The 25326-nt window shown below is 38.8% G+C and overlaps 1 protein-coding gene across 1 annotated transcript in view; it reads right to left on the bottom strand.

The window, feature by feature from the left end:
- ROBO2 (roundabout guidance receptor 2) overlaps nucleotides 1–25326 on the bottom strand; it is a 438169-nt gene that overhangs the window by 36966 nt on the left and 375877 nt on the right. The window contains exons 18-22 of the mRNA XM_058829219.1: nucleotides 22669–22851; nucleotides 13424–13466; nucleotides 11743–11870; nucleotides 7136–7417; nucleotides 2164–2320 (exon numbers count right to left, since the gene is read on the bottom strand). Coding sequence (XP_058685202.1) covers nucleotides 2164–2320; nucleotides 7136–7417; nucleotides 11743–11870; nucleotides 13424–13466; nucleotides 22669–22851 — 793 coding nt within the window. The remainder of the gene's footprint in view (nucleotides 1–2163; nucleotides 2321–7135; nucleotides 7418–11742; nucleotides 11871–13423; nucleotides 13467–22668; nucleotides 22852–25326) is intronic.

Raw genomic sequence — 25326 nt, 5'->3', positions numbered from 1 at the left:
TTGAATTTAATTGTTATAGGGAGGCACACACAAAAATAAGTTTCTGTTTAAATGCCACCCTCCTTGTTTTATTGCTCTAAATATTCATATTTTGTATCACATTGTGAGAATTTCATTAAAGTGGTTGGTTTTTCTGGAAGTTAATTTTTCAGTTGTAATTCACAATATAATTACATCTGCATGAAACTAATTCTATAATTAAAACACTTTGAACTTGTCATGGATAAAGTAAATCAAAACAAACCAAGAAGAAAAAAAGAGTTTAAAAAATACGGGGTTTTTTTTAACCCAGTATGTCCATGTTAAAGGCAACATAAGGAATGCAGTCTATGATTCTTTCCCTTTTAGCATGTTGAAAACCACAGAAACAAGATCAATTCCTAAATACAAAAGGAATATTAGTACTGATGCCTCCTGAGGAAGTATGGGCATTGCAGACTCAGTCTTCATCAAAAGTGGTTGCAAATTACTGTAGCTCCAGCCTAAGACTCTAAGTCCAGCCTTCAGATTTTTTCTGTGTTTGGTAAAATGCCTGTTACAAGGTCTTGCTACCACCACTGTTATTGAGACATTACAAAAACCAGAGAAGAATAATTCAAAACATAATCAGAAGAAAAACTAAGTCTGAATGGTTGTGAACCTGGAGGCTGGTGATTACCTTCTCCTTAAATAACCAATGCTGTCTTGGTGACCAACATCATTCCTTCCAGCTAAATTACAGATGCTTTATGCAACTGAGAAGTCAAGCCCTGTGTCACAAGGGATTTCTCTATAAGGTATTTCCATTTACCTTTAATGCTATTTCATTGCTCTGAAGAAAATCCAAGTGGTTTGACTTCTATTGCATAATTGTTTTAGTGAAATGGCTGCACATGTGCTTTAAGGATATAAACCGATAAAGACAAAATTATTACATGGTGAAACAATTTAAAATTTATTTCATCCTCTCATAACAGAATACAGAAGACAATGATTATATGAAATTTTTGCCTTGAGATTTAAACAGCACTCACAATCAGTAAGGTTATTCATTTTCCATTACTTTGAAATTCTAAGTCTATATACAGCCTGAATGGGCCTTAATTTTAAAAAAGAACTTCACTGACTAACAGTCATTTATTGCTCATTTTAAGAGTTAAAGGAGTTGTTATAAACCAAAACAATATGGAATTTTTCTAACTTTAATTATGAAAGTAGTAATGATCAATTCACACTTACAATTGAGATAACACTTGAAATATTTTTATTCAGTAAAGCTATTACAATGTATTCTTAAAAATGTTTCATCCATAGGAAATATTGATTAATCCATGTATTAAAACAGACAGAAATTTGTCTCTGACAGAACAATTATTCTCAAAGGCTCCAATGGAGCTACCCACAGTAAACTGTGTTTTTATATACTCTGATTTACCTCCAGTTTGATAACCTGGTATATCACACAATTACACTTTATAAAAAGCATTTCATAATTGTTGTCTGCATAGGAAATGTCTCTTTCATCTCATTTAGCACTTCTTGTGTGATTTTGTGTCCTTGAAAACAAGTTTGAGCTATGCAAAATTATGTGGAAGGTTTCAGACACTTGAAAGTTGTTTGAATAATAATAATAATTAAAAAAAGCCTATAATTAGCATGCCTTCCTCAGCTGTGAAATTTCTTCTAAAAGCCGACGAGAAGATTATTATCCATTGGTTGATCTTCAAAAATTAATCCAATTTGGTGTTTTGTTCTTTGTTTGGTTTTTTTTTTGTTCTGTTAGCTCTAATATTTTTAAACATCACAGCAGTGAAAAAATACAGAGAGGCAGATTATGTCATCCTTACTCACTCTGAGTCCCATCAGCTGCATGCAATCCCAGAATTCAATTAAGCTACCTGTGAAGTGAGATACTTCTCAGCATGAGAAAGCACTGAAGCCCTACGTGATGATGAAGCAAGGTCACTTTTGTTTCCATCTTCAGTCACTATCCAGGGGAGCTATTCAAACATTCCTCCTTCACAGCCTTGAGTAAGTCTACAGGATAAGGTGTTCTCTCATTTTTTTTAGACAAAACAGAATAATATTGTCATTTAGCAAAATATAACAAAAAAAAAATAGAAAAGGACTCATTTCTGCAAATCACAGGTTTTTCTTCAAAAGAAAAAGAAAAAAAAAATTTACCCTGCTTCTTGCTGGTCCACCCCATAGTGCTCCAGCTCCGTGCCTGGAAGTGGCTGCACAGGAGGGGGTGGGAGGGGAACACTGGCCCAGGCTGAACCATTATTTTTCTGGGGCTTGGCAGTATTTTTGTTTTTCTTCTTTTTCCCTCCTTTGCCACCTGCAAATCCAAAAAAGAAAAAGAAAATGTTAGAGCTATAAAGTGAGAAAAAAAGCCAGCTGTTTACATTTCTTTGACAGAATTCTGATTCCAGAGCACATGCCCCAAAAAAGAAGATGTATTTATATCTCAGCAGAATCAGCATCAAATTGCTAATGCTGTCACAAGGTTGTAAGTAATAATAGAATGGAATGGGAAAATATTCCAAATATTTACTGAAAATCACTTCACTTTAAACCTTTGTACACTTGCACCATAGTAGTGCAGAAACAAAGAATGACAGGTTTTCCTGTATAAGAGATATATTTCCTGATTTATTCATGTGCATTTTATTTCCTCTTAAATTCACTCTTAGATAAAATTGTAATACAACATAGCAAATTATTTCAAAAGTCAGAATCCAGTGTGATTATAGCAGTTTTGCATAATCACTTTCTGTGGAAAACTACAGAGGTTAAGGACACCATCCCAAAAAGTTGTCATTGGAGTCAAGAACTTTCAAGACAAGAGTAAATTGTCAAAACAAAAGAAACAGGAGTTTGTTGATAGGAATTTCCTAATTTCTGTTTTTTTAAAAGAGATGGATGCCATGTGCAACATTTTAGGACTGACTATTTCACAGTATTCAAATATCTTGAGCCACTATAGAGAAGAGATTCTATTTCTGACATACAGCTCTAATGGATGAAGTAGAAATGAAGTGAGAAATGCACTTTGGTTAAACCCTCTTCTCTTATTGTCCTTGCATCTACTTCTCCAGATGAGACACTTCCATCAGTGGGAAAGTGATCTTACAGAGAAAGCTCTCATCTCACTTGCTTTGCTTTTTTTATTTTGCCCTGACTTCTTTTTCTTGTCAGAAGTTCATTAAGAGGAAGAATGGAACATTTTGAATCCCTTGACTGCTTGGGGACCAATCTATTTTTTGAGGTTTCGTTGTGGCTTTCAAACTCTTTGTGGGGAGGAATGGTTTGTTTGTCAGATGCCTTTTCAGTGGGGTAGCCAGCTGCTCTCACTCATCCCTGGCCTGCTGCAGAAAGCATGGTCTAATCCATCTCACCCACTGACATCTCTTGATGATTTATAAGGATCAGCCAAAAAACCCTCATGTAAAGATGAATCAATGAATCAAGAAAGCCACAACTGACTGGTCAGGGAGGGTGGCATCATGTGCACTGGCAGGCACCACCCTCTTTGTCATGGCTCTAACTTTAGGCACAGAGAAGCACAGAAGGAGATGCAATTCTAGCAATAGAGACAAGCCCCCATCATGGGACTTTTGGTCTGTGAGACGGTGGCTTTCTTCTGTTACCTCCAAACGTCAGCTGGATGAAGACAGGAACAAATAGGGAAGAAAAAACTGATTCTGTGACTCAGAGGTAGCCAAGACTTCTCTTTTCACCTCCTGATGTGCCTGCTAGAGACAGGCAACAAGCCCAGCAATGTCTCTAATCGACCTGGCTGGCAGCACATCGCAAACGAGACTTTGCTTTCCACTACTCAGTTCCAGACCAGAGCTCTTCCTTCCTGGTTTTGGAGTATTTACAGTAAGTCCAGCCAAGATCCTGTCATTCACTATGTGTGAACTGAGCTGGTATTACTTCTATTAGAATGGAAAACAGGCTCTTCCTTCCATTTGTAGCCTGGCAGAGAGGGCAGCTTTCTTGAAAAGTGAAAGAACATTTTGACCAGTGAAAAGAAACTCCAGTGACAGTGGAGATAGAGGAGCAAATCCATGAACCTTCTGGAGGAAAAATGAAGCTCTCAAAGCACAGCTAAGGCAAAAAAAGTGGAGTTATAAATAGGGTCACTGAACAGTGCAAAGGAAATAGGTTAATTTTAATTTGTGGGACATGAGGAAATTTTTTAAGTCAGCAGTAGGAGCCAACAAGAGCTAAGGCAGGAGGGGCTGCTTTAGGAGAAAAGCACATGCATGTGTTTTCGTGTTGCAGGAGGATTTAAACAAGGGATACATGGAGAAGGGAAATGCAAAGAACTTCAGCTTAGGGATTAGTTGGAGAGGAAGAGTTTGGACGTGTAGCATCTTGGTAATCTTAGGAGACTGGTAAAATGTAGGTTGGACATGTGGAGTGCTGGTATGGGAGTCACTTGAATTTTGGGAGTTTCAAGGAGAGAAATTAGAGATAATGGAGATATTAGAAGGAGTGAAGCAGAGAGACAAGGGACTTGTTAATTGAGGAAATGAAAGAACTCCAAGGTCATTGCTGGTAGGGAGAGCAGCCTACACTGTACAGCTGGGCAGGACATTTCTCTTCTGTCCCCTTGGGCAGGTACTCCACTGTCAGACTGGTGGGACAGACACTGAACACATAAAGCCTGATTTGTGTTTGGAAACTGATGCACCAAAGCCTTGTTTCCCCATGGCAACCGTGCTTGATGCTTCAATGTCTCCTCACACTGAAATTCAATTATATTGTTTAAATCTCTAGGTGAATAGGGTGCTGAAGAATTTGCCAATTGGGCTGCTGATCCTAGTACAGACATAATCTGTGCAAACTATAGCTACAAAATTTCCCTGCCTCATAAAGCAGTTGAGGTTTTAGCTATTTTCCATTCCACAGCGGGATAGGAATTCTCATGATATTCATGTAAGAGAGACAGAAACTTAAGTCAGAATAATAAGTAGTACTTAAAGTACTAACCAAGGAAGTGAGAGAACAAATCCCTGCTCACCCTGATGGGGACTCCATAATCAAAGCTGGTCTCTGACTCCAGTGATGCTCTAATTATCAGACTATTTGAAGGTCTCCCCCAGTTTCTCATGTATTACAGACATAATTATCCTGTATCAAAGGCATAATTAGTGGGCAAGGGAGAGTAAAATACTGACTCTCCTGTCCAATAATCTGACACTCATCTGAGCACAGGGGCATCCAGTTGTGAGCTGCCTTGGTCACAAGAGTGCTCTGGCCACAGAAAGACCCAAAGTTTCCTAGTGTCATCAGAAGATTCTGACTGAGAAACACTACACAGAATACGCTGCATTTGAAACATTTGATCGAAGTCCAGCCTTTGACCAATGGGCATTTTCTAGTGACACTTTCTATTTTCTGAGAAAATTTTTAGGCAGCCTTAGCTGTCAACATATCTAAAGTGTGATACAGCCCTCTGATACCTGACACATATGTACCTCAGCACATCAATTTTTGCATTTTCTTGCAGCCTGGGGAGCAAGCTGATTTCCTAAGCTACTTGTCAATATATCTCACATGCAAGGAGCAAGAGGCTTTCCTGAAGTATTTCATTAACTCAGCTTCCAGATACCCCTCTGACAATGCCATAAGCATATGGGTCTCAGTCAAATCAGCTAATGCTCCCCCTTGAGAACACAAGACTTGCAAACACATTTGGCTATTGGAATCATGGGCCAGTGATTATAGGCTTCTTATCTCAGGATTCAGTTTGAATAGTCATTTAAATTGACATAAAGAAGCCATTTCTAGGTTTGGTCTGTTACTGGTAGGGCAGCTCCAGCTTAAAGTGGAAATTCAAAAGGCTGTGGCTATATTCTGAATATCAAAAGTAAGTCCTTTCACTACTCTCATACTTCAGCTAGGTGAAATTGCAGATTTTCATCTTAATTCCTGCCTTTTCAGTTTTTGTCTTGACAAGAAAAAAAAATAGACAGCTATACATGACATAAGCAACAAGTAAGCAAAATTAAAGAAATCAAGAAAAAAGGTGTGTTCAGATATAATACACAACCACATGTACTATGATCATTTTCATCTTATGAAAATGCATCATGTTTCCAATAGAACATGCAGCACACACATAAAATTTACATCCTGTTTTTATGCAGGCTTGGCACAATTTGTTGAAACCCCAGTCACTTTTCAGGGCCCTACAACTGTTTGCAAGCTGCTTCACTGAGGAACAGCATTTAGAAACAGCTCGTGGGAGTGGGGGACCTGTTAACAACTAGCAAAAATAATAATCTCCTCATGAAGTTCAGTGTGGGGAGACCTATAAACTGAGGATGGATGCAGAAATAAATTTGCTCCATAGATGGTGTCAGGGAAAGGATGTGACAAGGCAAGGCTGGCAGCTGAGCCGACAAGCGTCACTTGGAAGGACCCTCTAGTTATCTCCAAGCAGGTGCTGCCAAAGGCTTTTTTGTTTCAGTAGAGTCCCGTGAGGCATTGTTTGCTGATGGGCAGGAGCTTTCATGGTTATCCTCAACTGGTGCCTGGGAGCTCTTCTGCCTCCCTGGCGAGCCGCTCGCTAACACCCCTCCGTCCCTCGCTCCCCTGCGCACGGCGATGGAACCAACCTGAGAGGCTGCCACTCCTTTCGGAGCTGTTGTGGGAGCTGGTGGTGCTGAAATCCTGTGACTGGTTGTGTGGCAATCTATTAGCCAGTCCCTCAGCCACCCGGTAGTCAGGGATGTAAAGCAAGGCTAAGGGTTAAACGGCAGAGGTCACAGTGGCATCGTGGGATTAGTCGACAGCACAAGCACATGCGACACATGCAGTTAGCAAGTCAGGGGCAGATGGGGTGGGGTGGCAGGTTTTAACTTGGTAATTTTAGAGGTACACCTTTAAAAAGGTGTACACCTACCCTAGCCTAATGGAAGGCAGGTGGCTTGGTGATTAGCACAGGACAAAGTGGATTAAAAGCACAGTGCAATGTATTTTGTGATCGGGTGAGGCTCAGCATGCATGCATAGTGTGCAAGCATTAGTTCAGGTCAACATGAACAGTGTCTCACAGAGCTAAAACGAATTTTCTAAGTCATGCACAGATGATACAGTACACAAAGCCAAGGGCTCCGGAAAATAAGAGCTGTAATTACCATTGTTGCCTTTGCCTTGGTCTGGGAGAGAGTAACCAAATCCCATGAGGTCATTTTTTTGCTGAATTGAGCTTTTCCACTGCGGATCTGGTAAATCGACAGCCAGCTCGTGGATGCTGTTGGAATGCAGGATCTGGGTGGTGGCATATGGCGTAGCCTGCGTTATTTGGCTGGAGCTGTTGTAGCTGGTTTTGGTGGTGAAGTCGATGCTGCTGTAAATGGCCCCATCAGAAAGCATGGTAGCACTTTTATCTCCTTGCCCTGGCACTGGTGGCAGCACATCTGTGGAATGAAACAAAGCATTGATGCACAGGAAGCCTGAAAGTACCAAGGTTTAAGCTGAGAAATAAATGTGTCATTTTGCACGTTTGCATTTCGGCGGAGACAGGTCCATGAGCCAACGAAGGGAAGATGATGTACAACCATCGCCAAGCTATCAGCAGCTGTGACAGGCCTACTGCTTGTCCTTCACGTCTCACTGCCTAAAACCATCTTTTTTTTCTTTTTTTTTTCCTCGTACCTTCAACTGTGAAAGTGAAGTTTGGAATATTTCTCGACTGAAGAATGTTTTCAATTGTTCACTCTATGTCAGAACCAATGAAACTGTCTGGGCTTCACGGAAATGATGAAAGGAGAGAATTTATAAATCACAGAGGGAACCTGACCAACAAGTATGTAGAAAAACTCTCAAAATAATTTTTTAAGGGCATCACCTTGATTTCCTTAAAGCTTTTTGCATCAGCTTATCTAATTTTCTTTTTGACATTACCCAGAACATTTCTTCTTTTCAACAAAAGAAAAACCTGAAAAAACCAAGTTGTTCCTGATATGTGAAAGAAAATTTGATATTATGAAGCGATTTAGGTGATCAGTCCCTCAAAATGGTGAAGCGATGTTGATAATGCAGAACAACTTGTTCAAAAACTCTAGTACATTTACCTGAAAACCATTACAGCATATTTAACTAAATATCTGCTGAATTTTCTCCATATTTTGACTGTTATCCCACACTGCAATTTGTATCTTTAATCAGTTAGATTGGCAGTCTCTCTCGTTACTAAACACTGAAGTGACCTTTGGTGGTGGAATACTAGATCTAGAAACTGAGACTAGTGAAGTGTGAAGAATCTAATGATGACTGACATGATGTCTCAAGGAGAACCACAGCTCAGCAGATAACTCTCCTTCCTGCTCTCTCAGAGGTCAATATATCAAATGGTACTATTTTTACAATTTATTTAGACTCTGAAAAGTTGAATCAATTCCAGAATGCACTTCTTCAGAAAAATCCTTAATTTATATGCCATTTTCTTTCTACAGCCAGATGGCAGATACAGGTTCCAACTGTTAGATAATACTTGAGATAATGCATGCTCCTATAGTGAGGACATTCAGATGCCATTCTAGGGATCACAGCCATTTTTATGTACCTTAAACCCCAGAAAGAAGAGATGATTCTTGCACCTAGTCAAGGGTTTAAGCTCAGTTCCAAACTCAGATGTGGGTTTTTGTACAACCTCAGGGAATACATTTTTTTCTCTCACTGTCTCAAAGACTTATCCAGCAATGAGATGTAACACCATGGTCTCCTCACACTGCTTTAGTATTTTTTGTTTGCTTTTGTTGGTTTTTATGTGGTTTAGTTTTGTGGGTTTTTGTTTTGGTTTTTTCCCCTGGGATGAACATTTAGATCACAGAACTATTTTCTTTTGCAGTCAGGTGTGCTACAGTGAGCATTTCAACATGGGCCCTAATAACATCTTCAGTCTCAGGGCAGCAACATAATATTAACAATAAATATAGCAATAGCAGATGCTCAGCAGAGACACTGCAGAAAGAGAGATTAAATTTGGGTCTATCAGCATGATCTGGTTTTGCATACAACAGGGAAATGGGCACAATCAAGTATTTAGAAGATCTTAATTGTATTAACTCAAATCTGCAGATAAATTGCAAGTGCAAAAAAATTACAATTAATGCAAACTACAGCCCGTATTTCAAAATCATGTTGTTACTATCTGCACATATGCAATGTACTTTCCAGGGGCAGTACACAAACAAAAATGCATCTATGTGCAAATACAGCATGAGATGTGAGAGACAAGTGCAGCCCTATCTTTCTTGCATTTCATCCACAATACGAACATTTCTCCTTTCCACAATCCGTTCTGTCGAAGTATAATGGCTTGGAGTTTAGTAAATAAATTCTGTTGTTGATGTATAAAGTGAAGCAAATCCAGCTCAACCTGTCTGTGTTGGATTTGAAGACTCAAGGAAGTAAAAACTAGCAAAATGCTCATCTCTGAAGTACTCAGACATACATCTGTCTTTTAGAACATATTTCTGGCAACTGAAGAGGTATCATCTCCATACAGTCAGATTAAAATGGAGAACTATTCATGTGCACACACTTGAAAGGGAAGTTGCATAGCTGCCCACCAGCCAAGCAAAGCACTTTCAGTCATTCTTACTGATAAGCTGAGGTTCTCCAGACATTCTGGGAATTTTCAGTACAAGCACAGATTACTTTTTTGACCTCAGTGAGATGCATACATTTAAGCACTCACAGAGCTATTAAGTGGAGATTTTACAAAGTGCCATAGTCATGCAGTAGAAGTCAAGTGTGATTTTCCCAGCAAGTTGTCATAGCAAAACCACCACACTGTACACTTCAGACCAAAGATGAAGATACATTTCCTACTGGAAACTTTCCCCAAAACTCTCCAAAATCCAACTTTTGTTTGTAACTCTTGAGATAAATGAAATAGTGCTGAAATACTTCAGCAGGGAAGCTCTTTCTTGCTGCCTTGGAGAGGCAATACTATTTTGTGGCCTTACATGACTCCAAGCCTGACCTGTGCCTCCCACTCACAGCCTTGCTCTCAAATGCCTATCTAGGACAGTGGATCTCACTCTTCATGGAAATTTTAGGACTACCTGCCTCAGCTTCTGAGTTTCCAGGGTGGCTGACGCCACCCCACTCTTTTTAAAATTCTTACAGAACTTTTATATTATCACGGACCTTTTAACCAGTGAAAGAGGCCCAAGTTCTATGTTTATAGTTAATATTCCATCTCTACATGTTAAAATACTTCTAATCCATCTTTAATGCAGAAACATCTGATCTCAGCTTCTGAAAAAGATTGGGATAAGTGATCCAAAACCACCCAGCATAAAAGTTTTAGCTCAACTGTAAAGATCATGGGTGGAATTAAGCTGCCGAATTTCAAAATGTAACTTTTCTCTCTCTTTTGCATGAATTTGGACCTATGCCTCATGCATATTGAGGCCAAAAGTTTTTGAAAAATGCTTCCAATTCTAGTCGTGTAGAGCCAAATGCTAAAAGAAAATGGTAATTTTTCTGTATTATGTGAACTTAAGAAAAGATGGAAATGTACTGAAGGGTTTTATTTTCAATATATTCATAACAAAGAAGCTGGCAGAAATTCAGTTGCCTTGTAAATATTATCAAAAGTTTTGCTTACTTTTAAATATTTTTGACAAGAACTTTATAACATTTTTATACAGGATATAAATCTAGTGTGTTTTGTTGTAATTTGAAGTCACAGTAGTGAAACCACAGGCAAGAGGCTTTTCATTGGAATGTACAACCAGTATGAGGGATGGTCTTCAGAAGCAGATTCTGGTACAGTCCAAAACTGAATTCTTTTTGTATTTATCAGTTTGATGGTTTTATAGATTTTTCTTGCATTTTAATGCATTTTTGATGTATAGGTTGTCTTCATTTTTGTTTATCTGTTTATGTCTTAAAAACATTTATATACTCATTTACGTTAGGAAGTCTTCTCCTGACCAGCATGCAGAATTACCTGTGTTACCACAGAAACACAATTTCTGTGTTACACAGAAACCAAGGAAGTAACAGGGTTATGTGACTATTACTATGACTTTTAAAAATCTCAGTCCTACATCTTAAAATTCCCATTTGAATCAAATGTTTGGAAGGAAATAACCCCTCTAAAGATTCGTCATTGTTACAATACATCTTTACCTCATTCCCCCAAAGGTGCTCTCTCAAATCAAAATGTAAACAAAACCCTGAAAGATCTAAATAATTCCCTTTTATGTATTGTTTCCTCCAATGAAAAAGACAATTGCTTAAGGCCTTTGAGGTTTTCTTCACAGATTATGGCTGAGATTGAGAGCAGGACCTCAGCAGGAGGAGAAGGGGTAAGATGACAGCAACAAAGTTCCCATGATCTTCTTCTGAAAGAACATCTTTCCTGCATCTCCAAAGCGCTCTGCACTTATGGACATCCTCCATCCCTGGCTATACCGCCCTGCATGGCACATTGCTCATCTCCATACAAAAGGGAATGAGGTTGAGACACAAATACATTTCTCTTGACATCATAAGCAGACCCTGTCTCACCACTGCAGGGCAAATTACAAACTAGACCCACATGTTAAAGAAGAAGAGATAAAGCAAAAGGAACATTTTAAAGTCAATTTTCAATCAAATCTAGAAAGAAAGAAACACATAGAAGGAACTATAATTATAAAAATATAATACAGTATTCATCATAGATGTTAACTAATGGAAGCCTAGTTTATAATAATGGGTGACTTAATAAAAGGAAACCTACCTCCACGACCAAAATTCCCAAGATCATTGGGTCCACTAGTGCTGTTATTCACTGGCAGACTTGTGGCAGGCCAAGAGTCTGCAAGCCAAGGATAACTGGGGTCACTGGCATTCAACAGACCTGGTCGACTGAAGCAGAATAAGAAAAAGAGATATACACACAAATATATATATATATATATAAAATTACAGTATCTGTGAGATAAGTAGTGAGGGAAGAGGGCATATTACTGTTCTTCTAACACCATAGGTAACTAACAGTTTAGGAGTCTTTAATTTATTTCAAATTACAATTGTAGAGCCTTTGATGATTTAAAGACCTTGAGCAGTTAATTAAGGTTATATACAAATCAACTTTGTCAGTAGAAGTGGGACTAGGCATCCGTGGTGACTCTGCCAGAATCCAAATGAACTCCGTTGTCTGTGTGAAACAGGAGTTAGGCAGCACCATCACGGGATCCTATGCCAGGGCTGAATGATAAATTACCACCTCAAGGGAGCCATCACTCAAACTGATTGCTCTGTATCAGCCATTTCCAGGACTTTGGGCTACTATTTCTTCCTTCCCTTGCATCCCAAATGCCTGCCTGTCATCTACAGGCTGGTAGCTCTTTCTCTGAGCACTCTTGGATGGTTTAGAGGCAAACAGGTTTGAGGAGGATTAATGGAAAGTCCACAGCTATCGCTGTGTGCCACTACTGCATGGCTTTTATACCCCTGTAATTCCCAGCTTTGAGAGCAGTCTTCAACAGGGAGCATGGTGAAAGAGAAGGCACGCTCGGGCCATAAGGCACCACGTCCCTCTCACCCCAGGATAAACAGAAATTCAGTAAGGCAGGTGGATTGTTTGTATTTGTGTTCAGCAGGGGAAACAAATCATTTGCTGCAGACACCCTTTTCTCCCCAGCGAAAACAAAAAGCCATCCGCAGTTCTGCAGTTTTCCTGGGTTATTAAAGCACTCGTGAAGTTGGAGCAACATCTCCGATCATTGAACATTATAGACCCCTGCCTGGAACAATCCCTAAGAGAAACATCGGTTTCTATGGAAACGGCAATAAGACGACCCAGCCGCATTCTTGCCACATCTACTCGCTCTCATTAGGCCTAATCTCTTTTTGCTAAAATATTGATTAAACAGGAGATTGGAAGTTATTACCAGGGCCTAATTACAATCTCCATATTGGCAAAGGGAAAATAGATGAGGATATATGGGCCCGTTATCAGCTTTTATCAATTTCAATTGAGTAGCCAAAGTTGTGGAATCCAGTCCTATCAATCTACAGCCTATTCATCATCCATGAATCATTTATTTTGTGATCGATTAAGTGTAATTGTTCACTCACAGCAATTTAGGGAGAGCCAATAAGGAGTCTTAAACAACAGCAACTTCATTTGCTAATGTCTAATTAATGCAATAAACATCCCAGTAACAAATGAACACATTCTTTGTGATATTTACTACTCATTTCTTCCAGGACATCTGGGAGATATGAAACATCTGGGCTTGCTTCTTCCAAAGTGCACAACAGATAGGTCATTAAACCTTGTGGTAAGCAACTTAACTCCTCCTAGTGCTATCAGTCTTCCCAATGATGGGATATAACCCGATTGCATCACCTATAGAATTCTTTCAGATCCCTTATTTTAAAAATAAAAACAGTGGAAAGACCTTTAAACATACCTTCCATTGCTCATTAGTCCTCCATCTCCTCTTTGGAAGGTGACTGTGTTTTGGTTGGAAAGAACAAAACGAACAAACGTACACACACACGCACACACATATAAGACAGGAAAAAATCAATTAGTAATAATTAAAAGTAACAATTCAAACTGCTCGGTGTCCAAGGTTGGAGGTCTCTTGGCATCACCCCATAATAAAGTAGAGAAATGACAAGAAGAAGCTCAAGCACATCGGGGCTACAGTTCATTTAGGATTTCACTGCACATTACTGATTGACACCACGTTACTGATTGCTCTGTACCTTGCAAGGCAAAGCAGCCACCTGGGCAAAAGGCCTGAATTCACCACAGGCCCCTTCATATGACTTTGCACTGCAAGTCTGAGCCATGTGATGAAATTGTTTTCTTGGCATGCTTCTGCTTCAGTACATAATGACATTGCACCAGTGAGTTAATAACATCATGTCGTAATGCAGTAATATAATGTCACCACACAAATATGTCATTTCCCAGGACAAACACAAAGAGGTGGCAGCTCTATTACAGCTGAAGGGATGGAAAAAACCATCCAGCTGCACCTCTTCCATTAGATGTACAGTTTAAGAACTAGGATCATTATGCACACATAAATGCATACATGCCAGTATCACCCAGAAGAAAAAGCGTTTCCAGTCTTCCATCCACGGGGGATGGATGGATGCATCCATGGACATAATCAGAGGGAGACAATTGTTTTTATGTCTCCATTCATGGGTGTTTGACAAAAATCAGCTTCTCCCTTATCCATCTCATTAACAGGATTACATTTCAGGGCAATATAGGTAAAACCACATTACTGAGATGCTAATTGACAACATTTGATGATCTTTTCAGAAACACTGAAAAAATATTTTGAATCAAGGCCAACAGACCACTCTGGTTCTCAGTGGCAATATCCCATTATTTATTGTCAGGCATAGATAAGGCAGACTATTAAATTATACCAATGTCCTGGATACCTGCACCCTTACAGGCCCCTGACTGGATGAGGGCTTGAATTTCAGTGGGGAATGGAAGAGTTTGTTACCAGCTTAATTTAAAACAGACCTTCATTTGGAAATACTATTTACCTTTATAAGACAGGTGCTCCCATCATTAAATTATAGCTCCCAGAGTATTTGCAAGATTTTCCAAGTATCAGTCCGAACTACACTAACTCAGGATTAGGTGTTCTATTATACACTATTCTAATCAGACAAAATTGCTACAGCCAATAGAAATTCTGTATTCATTAAAAAAATAAGCAATGACATAAAGCCACTGGGACAACTCTTCTCGATACCTTATAGAATCCCTGTTACTTTATTTACTCCTAGGGTAATTTCACAGTGTAGATTCAGCAAAGGGGACAAAACTGGCCCCTCTGGAAGCTCTGCTGGAAGAATAGTAGGGTGATTAATTACCCTTCACTGCACAGCAGACTAATACCAATATCAGAAAATCACTGCAGTCATATGTCACATCAAAATGGTTAATAGCTGAATTTTGAAAGGGTGTAATCAAACCAATTAATGAAAAGAAAATCAAAATGCAAGTATGGAAAGTACTAAATAAAGGTCTCCTTTGAAAAACAAGACATGGTAAAACACTGTGGATAATTAATTTTAGAGGAAATGCTACTTTCATTCATGTGGTATCTAACAGGCTGTCAAATGACTACCTCTCATTGCTTAAAAGTGAATTATCTGAAGTGCTGTGCATATCATACGTGACTACACAAAGATGTGGGTACTGCTTGGCTTTGTTTCCAAGTATCTTGGTACATGAGATGCTGTTTCCTTTCTCCTCCTCTCCTCCAAATTTAATACTTGATTCCTCCAACTTTCTGCATTTGTCAAGGTGACAAGAAATAAAGAAAATGAGAAACAAAGGCTTGTTTGATAAGAACCTTTATAAATAAGGTTTACAGATCTAAGGAAATTGCAGTAAAACATTTTCTGAAAACTGCTTGGATTAATGCTCTTGTTTAGACTGTCATCTGCTAGAAATTATTTTGAGGTAATTTTGTTGCCATTTGTATAGCATGTACAGGTGTGTGAGCTTTTAAATGTACATGTCACACAAAGGGAAAAAAAAACCCCAACAATAGTTGTCTACAAAATATTTACATCCCTTTATAAAGCAAAGCTAAAATCAAGTAGCTAGCAGGAGATTTCAGCAATGTTTGCCTGACACATTTTATTTTCTGTGTAGGCAGGTATGGAAAAAGTCCCAGGCATGCCATGAGAACTCCATCAAGAAGAAGCCTCTTTGCTAGAGCCATAATTGCTGCAGGTTGGCTGAGGCATAGGAGATAGTAAAAAAAAAAACAAAACAAGGATCACAGAATTTGCTCCTTTTTCTTCCGTGTGTCTTGGTGGTAGGAACTGTTTCCTGTTTTGGCTTATTTTATTTCCTGTGTTAAATCATCTTACAGCCTCACTATATACATCACCTTAAGAAGAAAGGTTCGGCTTGTAGTGAAATTGTTTTTCCTAGGGAAGACTGAGTCTGGTTTATGTGATTTGCATGGAGCTAGGAAGGAAAACAGGTTTTTTTTTTGTTTACCCTTCACCCTGTACACCAATGTATGCATGGTTATAGTCTCAATGAGAAAATAAAGCAGAAAGCATTTTATTTATTTAATGTGTTTCGTGTAAAAGGCTTTGGAATATCAACTGAGCTTGCCAAAATTCCTCTCGAAGTGTGGCCATGTCACTGGGATGCTGCAAAAACTCCCCATATTCCTGATGCCATCCACAAATGGGCTACCTGAGGCTGGATAGAGAAGGTGCCTTTCTTTCAGCTTTAATGTTGTGAAAGGCAAGACAGTTAACAACAGAAGATATGGTCAGGCTGCCAAAAAAAGCACTATGTTTATCATTCCTGCCATACATATTGTCAGCATTTTTTCCTGCAGTTTGATTTCTGCAATTACAAAACAAGTCTAAACGCCTGAATAGGAGCATACTTAATGCAATCCAAGCTTGTAGATGTCACTGTAAAAATAAAACACACAGACAGCTGGCTTTATTCATCCTGTCTCCACTTCAAAAAGCAGCAGAGCAATTTCAAGGGGCAATATAAGAGGAGGAAGGGAAGGATGTCCCTATCACTGACCCACCCATCTTCCTTGCTTTTTATCACCAAGGAAGCAAAAAAGCTCTTTCAGCAGTCTTTGCACCTGATACATGTTCTTAGAAAGGCTGAAGACCTGCAGGGATGAGATTGGTTTTCAAAAGAAGATAAAAAAATAACCTCTGCATAGAGAGATTTTGAAGGAATCCCCACCAGCTTATACTTCAAGGACTGCAAAAATGCAGAAATATAATCCAAAGTGCATTTTAAATGCATAAATATTTCAGGAAATTATATTGTGTATATTTGTATGAAAACCAGCATATTTTAAGGAGCTTTTCACATGCTTTTTATTAAATATATAAGGAGGTTCCAAAACCATTTACTAATATTATCTGACAAGGTTAAACTTAATCTTCATGCCTGCTAGAACTGGAAAAAATATGAATGTATAGTAAGTCGACATTCTGAGGCAAGGAAGCTTTAGAAAGCTTTAGAAAGCTTTCTGTATGCCTATCTCTAGTAGGCCACATTTTCCTACTGCAAATGAAAACTTTAATGTTGCCAGCCAAGTCTCATTCCTTTTACTGATAAGCTGTTCCTCAAATATGAATGTAGATTAATCCTCTTTTAATAAGCATTAACTCAGAACAGATAATCAGCACATAAAAATTCCATCAAATCTTCTGTCTACCTTTGGATGATTCTGTCATATAGTTTATCCTCATTTAACAGTTTCAGAAGTTGAACATAAAATGTGTAATGTTCCATTATTCTCTATCTATTTTTAATTTGTTTTCTGTTTACTGGGTTTCATAAAATCTTTATAATCCCAAGGAGCACTAGTCACTAAACAAGCTTAACCTACTCATAAGTTAAAATACATATTTACTTTTTTTGCATGACTGATGGTGTAGACACTTGGAAACACCTGAATATTCTGGCAAGTGGGTACTGGCACAACAAGTTTGAGGCCACAGGAAAGATAAACAGATGAATGAAATTTCTCTTTTCTTTCCCTACAAATGGTTTCCATGCCTTTTCACAGAAATCTGAAAAAATAATTGCAACTTTCAATATAAAATAAATCGATTCTGTTCTGTTACTGCAATTCAATATTGAAACAATCCATCTGCTATACAGTAAGTGGTCAGATATCTCTTTTGTGCCCTGTATCTTTGTATGAAGCCTATGGTGCATGTTTATATCCAGGAAATCTCAGTAAAGGGTAAGCCCAAAAGTACAAAAAAACCCCCACCACCAAGCAAAAAAAAAAAAAACCAAGCCAAGCCAAACCAAACCAAAAATAAAAAATACAAAAAAAAACCCCAAACCAACCAACCAACATAATCAAAAAGTCCCCCAACCAAACACTGCAGCAGTACTTTAGCTTCCACACAAACTCACAAAAGTGAGAGCAATCCATCCTGTATATTACAGGAGAGATGGTTGAAAAGGGACAACAGCTGTGTTTAGTGTCCCTGTGCCAGATTTAGCTTTGCTGAGAGTATGTCATGGTCACAAAAATGCATAGTCCTTGTACAGCTGCAGATGATGACACTACTACTTACCAACAGTAATCTAACAAACATATTAGCTAAATGTTATGTTTTGTATTTATATATAATTATATCTTAGTATATATCTTATTAATATATCTGATATTACAGAGAATCAAGGCCTGGTGAGTCATGGTGGAAAGGGAAGTGGAAGAGCAATGACGTACAGAATTGTGGCTCAGCAACTGCTGGAGTCAGCTCAACTGATAATAACTGAAAAGATTTAGCTGTGATTATCAATGTCACTTTACTTGTGACCATATGAGCCATTGATCAGTGCTTATGAAAATGTTCACAAAGACAGAAAGCTAAAAGTATTTAACTCAATCAGTTACTCTTCCCTGACACAAATCGTTACAAGCTGCCTGACATTTGCTGTTTTCTCCCCCACGTTACAGTGGTTTAGTCACAAAGCAGAAACTGTACATCTTGGGAGCCTAATGGAATACAAATAACAAGTGGTCCTAGTGAGTGACCCATAATCTGCAAATGACCCAAAAGAACATTTTTAGCAAGTAATTATAAAACAGCATGGATTGGGACTTTTAAACAATATTTTTAGTTTTCTCTGTTCTACACACAGGCAAATACAGATGAAGAAAAAGAAAACAAAAAATATTCACATCAGAAATAACGGGATTTTCTCCGAGTGTGAAATAAAGTAAGCGTGTGATTGTTACACTAATAGATTCATTTCTCTACCACACAGTTAAATCTGTATGTTCTGAAACTCTCTGAAGGAAGAATTTAAAGCAGGTGTCAGAACAAAACGTGTGTACCTTCTAAAATCTGAGTATATTAGGATAAATTCATCTTTAGTAAAAATTCACTGACAGCTGTCTCTGAGGAGATTCTGAAAGCTGCATAGCACTGTCTAAATAATTGTATCTAAACCCAAACTGTTTATGAATCATAAATTTGAAGGGAACAACATACACTTATGAGTGTCAAACCTCCACAAGTATAGGTATGTCTTTCTAAATGATATTATCAGAGGCAAATCAAAATATTAGAGAATTAACAAAGTTTGTTATGGAACTCTGGGTCTAAAGATAAGAAACATACACTATGTTCTGTCATAAGGAAAATACTTTTTTAAATTAAAAAAAAAAATTTGGACTTGACTACTGGAGGACTTTGGTTCTCAATTCCTCCAAAAGTTATTATAAGCCAGGAAATAGAATAGCTCTAAAAAGTCCACAAGATATTGAAACTGCTTTTAAAAAGGAAAATTTTTGGCAGTACCTCTGACGTATCCCAGTTGCCCAGCACATGTGGACCAACAGCATGAAATCATGCTCAGACCCAGTGGCTCCAGCACAACCCTGTGTCATGAGTGCTACAAACACTATGGTGAAAATGCACTACAGTTCAAGACAGCTGACAGTGGCATGGTCAGAGGAACCAAATGCAAAGATGCATTATTTAATTTTGGAAAAAAACCCCTATGTTGTGTCTTAAAGAAAAGGCAGTAAAGTGTTTAAGGTGATGCATTGTGCCATAGCTTACAGTAACCTGGCCAAACCTGCCTGGAAGCTAGGGGAGCAATCCTGAGACCCCAGATTTTCCACAAGGACATTTCTCCCTCAGAATGTCATGGGCTCCTGGGGCACACACCCCCACCTTTGGTCATCTCCTCTTTCCTGCTAATCTCAACACAAGCTATGGCTGAACACAAGGAAAAGTGAGAAAGCAGCTACTGAGCATGAGGAGACAGCTCTGGTAAAGGCAACCTAGGGGCAAAACTACACACAAAAAACTTGACAGACTTCTGGAAAATGATGAGATTTATCAGCCTTTAACACTGTAATAATGGGGTACAGTTAATTTTGAGTTTCTAAATCTCAAGACTAAGTATGAGAGCAGAAGCTAATTGTTTGTATTAATTATTACTATGAATTGTATACTCTATTTTTCCGACTCTCCATATGTTGAATAAAACTGCTGTTTCAGACACTCTTCTTTTATCCTTCACATATCTTTAATCATGCTTATGATAATAGTCTACCATATGCTATCTTTTTAAAGATAAGAACAATAGGATACCAGTTCTGAGCTGGGTAGTAAGGAAAAAACCCCAATGGTTTAATTCCAAAAACCCTGTAAAGTCAATGAATGCATCAGTGACCAGACTGCTGAATACCTCATGGTAAGGCAAATGTATACTTAACTGAGAGCTAAAGTAGAAGAAATTTCCAGTTCTCCACTTGGGTCTGCTAAGTTGTTTGAGCTTTAAAATCAAAATTCAGTTATATATGAATAATGCCTATTTATGTTAAGTTAGTTCAAGCATCTGGTCCTGAAAATTACTTTCAAAACTGCATTTCAGAGAGTTATATGAGTTAAGTATGCAGATTTATAGCGACAGAGACATTAATGGCGGTAGATTTTACTTTTCTCTGGAGTCAGGAGGAGAATGAATGCTACATTTTTATCACAGATAGGCAGCCAGAGTATTTCTCCTTGTATGTAGTTGTGATTCTTCATGTCTCACATGTTCATAAACAATTCGATAGTTAACGCGTGAAATGATGTGTTGGTGAGGTAAGAGACAGACTAATGGACAGTACCTGCAGGGGTGAAGGTGAAGGACTGAACTGCAAAACAAGAAAGCAAACACATTGTGAGTTACACACCCTGACACAAAGCGCTCGTTGCAGGGCACGAGTTTCCTCTGGAAATTACTCGGTTGGGGTTGAATATCATAAGCAGGACACAACAGCTGAGCTTAAAGCACCAACCAGCCAGCAGCCAATGAGAAATGATGGTTGGAAAGATGAGCAGTGAATTTGGACAGTCACATTTGAAGACTCTCAGTGCAGACATGCTGTTCTCCAAGTTGTAAACATTAGGATGAACTTTGAGGCATGATCTGTTATCTACTTTCCTTGCTGAAAGCACACACAATTTCATGATGCAATCAATGCTCACATCACACTTAGGTGCAGCAAACGCCATGAGAAGGAATGAGTTGCATGAGACACGCTGTTTATAATTATTTACAGCTATGCTCTTCAATTTAGACTGCTCTCAATTCTCCCTCACCCCAATATGCCAGCTCACATACAGGACTAATAATCCCTCTTTTTAAGAAAAATCTAGTCTCAGCTTGGGTCCAAAGCTTTAGGTTGGACTACTTCCTAAGAGAAATAACAGCACAGCAGTCTGTAGTATGGAAAAATTTTGGGGTCTAGGATGATATTTCACGTCAGCACATGTGTAAGTGTGTAATATATATATATATTAATTTCTCAGTTAGAACCACCCCACCTCTCAGAGAATAAAAGTTATTGCTATTAAAGGAAAGAAAAACAACACCATGGGACAAAGCACAACCCATGAATGACAGATGTGGTGACACAAAGTGAGGTTCCACGAAAACCAAGGAGGTCCAAAAGCCCCTGATCCCTCCCCTTCCTCTCTTTCCACTGCTCATCTGATATCTTGTTCTTTCACTAAGCCAGTAGAAAACAAACACAGCAGGAAGGATTGAAAACCAGCACAGAACAGTTTCCTGCTGGTTTAGGGAGCCCTGTCAGGACACTGAGGAGTCTGACTATGGCTGAGTTGAACTGGGAACAGTTTGGCCGTGACTGTGGGGTTTTGGCAGGTTGTTGCTCAGGCATTTAGGGAAGCTGAGTCCTTGGTTTCGGATCTGATAACTTGTAAATAGAAGGGCACTTGTGTAACTTTTGTGTGATATAATGTCAACACTAAATATGTTCTGTCCTCAACTGGGCAAATGTTATTCTCTTTTTAATATTAATAAGAACTACAAGAGAACCTACTGCAGTATTTGAAGAATTGGGGTTTTTTTGTGTGTTAAATTAGGCCTCAGAGTAACCCATTTTATGACAGTTCACATGACTTCCCAAAAATTCATAAGAATCCTGAGAACAGAATAATACACAAAACAAAGGTTGAGGATAGATGAAAATATTTTCATTTGGCAAGCATATTTAATTTTCCAAATGTAGTTTTCAAAAACTAATTTAAAACTGAAGCAAACATTTAATGAAAAAGAACATTCCAAGATGTTCTGCCTGCAAGACAAAACTGTTTATGGCTTCTGCCTTGGGTAAATTTTGACCACACTCCTCCATCTAATACATCATTCTTCCAGCTACAGGTATGAAGTCACTGATTAAGTACCTTCATTTATTTGCCACGCACATGGCTTCAGAGACATGGAAATGCACAGGAATGAAGAAGTAGAAGATGAAAAAACTCTTTCCTTGTAAGGGTCAAGTCTAACTCATATTTGAACATATAAATGATGCTGCACTGCCAACAGAGTGCCTTCTGAGCAAGGGGCAAGAGGAGCAGTTAATCCTCTTTGTATTTTTTTAATGCTAGATGGGCTGGAGATGTAAAAATACTGCCTTATGATAATGATGAAATGTGGTTCCGAGCAATGCATTTAAAGCTTCTCATACACCAGCAATTCCACAGCATACATTTAAAACAAGCACACAGAAGTCACCCAGGATGCTTTGGCTGTAAGTTCAACATGGATTTTAGGTAGGTTTAGTAGTCCCAGTTCTTTTTATGACAGCACCTGCAGAGATGGCAGTAAAGTCACTGCTCTTACCAGCATAATTGCTGAGCCCCTTCCTCTTCTTTCTTCTCCAGTACAGCCAGATGCTGAAGCCCATGAGAATGACCCAACATGCACCACCAATGCCAGCTATAAAGGCAGGCTGCTTGACCACATCAGTGATTTGCTCAGTTATGCTGTTGTTATTTTCAGTGATGACAACTTCGTTACGACCTCCTGCACAAGAGAAATTGAACAGAATGTGGTTGTTCTGGACTCTGTAACACACAGGGGAACCAGTGTTCTACAGATTAAAAGTTTTTAAAAACCAATAGTGGATCTCGAAAGAATTGCCGAGAGTAGAAGAACTTTAAGGAGTTCTTCTCACAATCTTAGTGTTTCTAAAGTAAATTCATAGCCATTTGCAGATATATTTGCAGAGGCAGACCTATAGCATGCTCCCAAGTAATCTAACAGATATCAATCCAGAGTTAATTTTTTTTAACAGTATATATATTTGTTAGTTTATTTTTCCATAGTTGTAGACAGAAGACAACAATGAGAAAATGGATCACAGGAAACTAAGAAAAAAATAAATCAAGCAATCAATAAATAGCTTTTTCCAAATGAGTAATCCAAATACAAAATATGCTACAACATCAGAAGAAAACCAAAAATTCTTACTCAACTCACTTGTTTTCCCTGAATGCTAGCTTCCAAATTTGAAACAGACAATAAAATGAATGCACTTTCCACTAGGGCAAAGATGCAGCAATTATTTCAAGGGGAAAACAATTCACACAAATTCTGTGTACCATCTTTGACACAAAGCTGAAAATCGCACAGTTAACTGTAAGCACTAAACAATCACAGCAACAGATGGTATTTTTTTCACCTATAACATGCATACAAATTCTTAACATCAACCTGCAAGGAATAATTATTACTTGGAATACTAATTAAAGTGACATGAATTAAAGAAATTACTATATAGGATCTTAAATTGTATATTACAGTAGAAAACTGTAAATTCCAGTAGATGCTCCCACTGGTTTTTAACCCGTCTTTCTCTAAAAGGGAACTTTTCTAAAAGAAAAAGCTTGGCATTTGGCTTGAAAACAAATGCTCATAAAAATCAGCATGAAAATCCAGGAAATGCTAAAGCATGTAATTCTAGGGCCAGCACTTTCAAATTGTCAAAAATAGTTAGTTTTAAAATTAGGAAATGCAGAACATATTTTTCTAAAAAAAACCCCCGAAATTTTATTCTATGTATATTTTATATAAACTGTCCACATCTGCAGTTTTGAAATTCATGAAAGATTATCCATAATTTCCAGTAGAAGCATTTATGTAGCTCAATCCTTGAAATGTTTATGCAATATTTCCAGATGCCTGTATGCACTCTGAAAAGCTGCAAGAGCAGCTACTCTATTGAGACAAAGAAGATGCAAACAATATGATTCTCAATTATGAGAGTCTATCACACACATAAAGGTAGTTGAACACTGCAGTAAAACACTGAAATGGTCACTCAGAGGAAATTATTAGAAGTATTGTATCATTATGCCATGCTGTGAAAATGTACATTTTCCTTTTCTATAATTCAGCAATGGTTAGATTTATGTCTTCCAACAGAGCAGCTCGCTGGCTTCAGCCTAAAGCCAGCACTCAGGGTCTCTGGTGAAAGCAGAACTGAGAAGTCTGACACTTCCAGTCCCTTTTCCACAGACACCTCTTTGCAGGTGAGCCGGAGGTCACACAGCCTTGTTTTATAAAAGGGGATGATTTGAGAAGGTCCCTCTGGGACTGCCTCTGCCCAGCACTGCCCCTGCCAAGAGGCAGCTTGTTCAGAGCTGGGCTGGGTTAATTGGGAAGAAATGCCCTGTGTGCCACTGCTATCACACTGCTGATGACCCTGGTGAGTTTATTGGGCTTCCTCTCTTTCAGCACCACGTCAATATTGACTACTGATGACTGTCTGCTTTTGCAATCAGGCTGTGGAAGCTGTGCTAGAGCTTGGCTTGCTTTCAGTCTTTCTGGGCAAGGAACAAAACAGGCTCCCTGCAAGCAGAACGGGTCCCACAGAAAGATGCTGCCAGATGTACAAAAAGTGCCCCAGTACTGGTGTCACGGACCAGTCCATACTGGCCATACTGGGGAGCTTTACTAACGTCAGCATCCGGGAGCTGCAGCTGTCCTTTGCCTCATTGCATTTTTTGTCTTGCCACTGCCAAAGGCCCAATGGCTTCCAAGCCTGATTCAGTATGTGAGAATGAAACTGAGTGAGCAGCTGTGGCAAGGGAGGAAATCAGGCAGCAGAGGCTGCTCTATCTGATTTTCCATGTTTTTTTCTGCCCATGGAACCAATCCATAGGTGCACCCCAGTGCTGAAAGAGGAAGGGCTGACAGTAAAACAAATAGAGAGGGGCTCTCTATGGTATGCTCTTCCAGACACAAAATCAATTTTCTAGTAGAAATCAGCATGGGAGTTGGAGTTGCTCTAATCACCATTAACTTGCAGTTAATTTCTGTGCCCTTTGGAGGAGAGGCCAAAGCAGTGGCACAGTGAGGAAACAGGTAGTTTTGGCACTGCTTCAGACACACAGTTGTGCTACCAAGGAGAAGAGCAGGCAGTGAAGTGTTTTGGAGACACAAGCTTTGGGAGTGGATGCTCCTGGATTCAAGAACGAGTTCTTTTCACTAAAGCCC

Source organism: Poecile atricapillus, chromosome 1 (assembly GCF_030490865.1).
Source record: "Poecile atricapillus isolate bPoeAtr1 chromosome 1, bPoeAtr1.hap1, whole genome shotgun sequence".
Taxonomy (NCBI): Eukaryota; Metazoa; Chordata; class Aves; order Passeriformes; family Paridae; genus Poecile; species Poecile atricapillus.
This window is presented reverse-complemented; position numbering and strand designations above follow the sequence as displayed.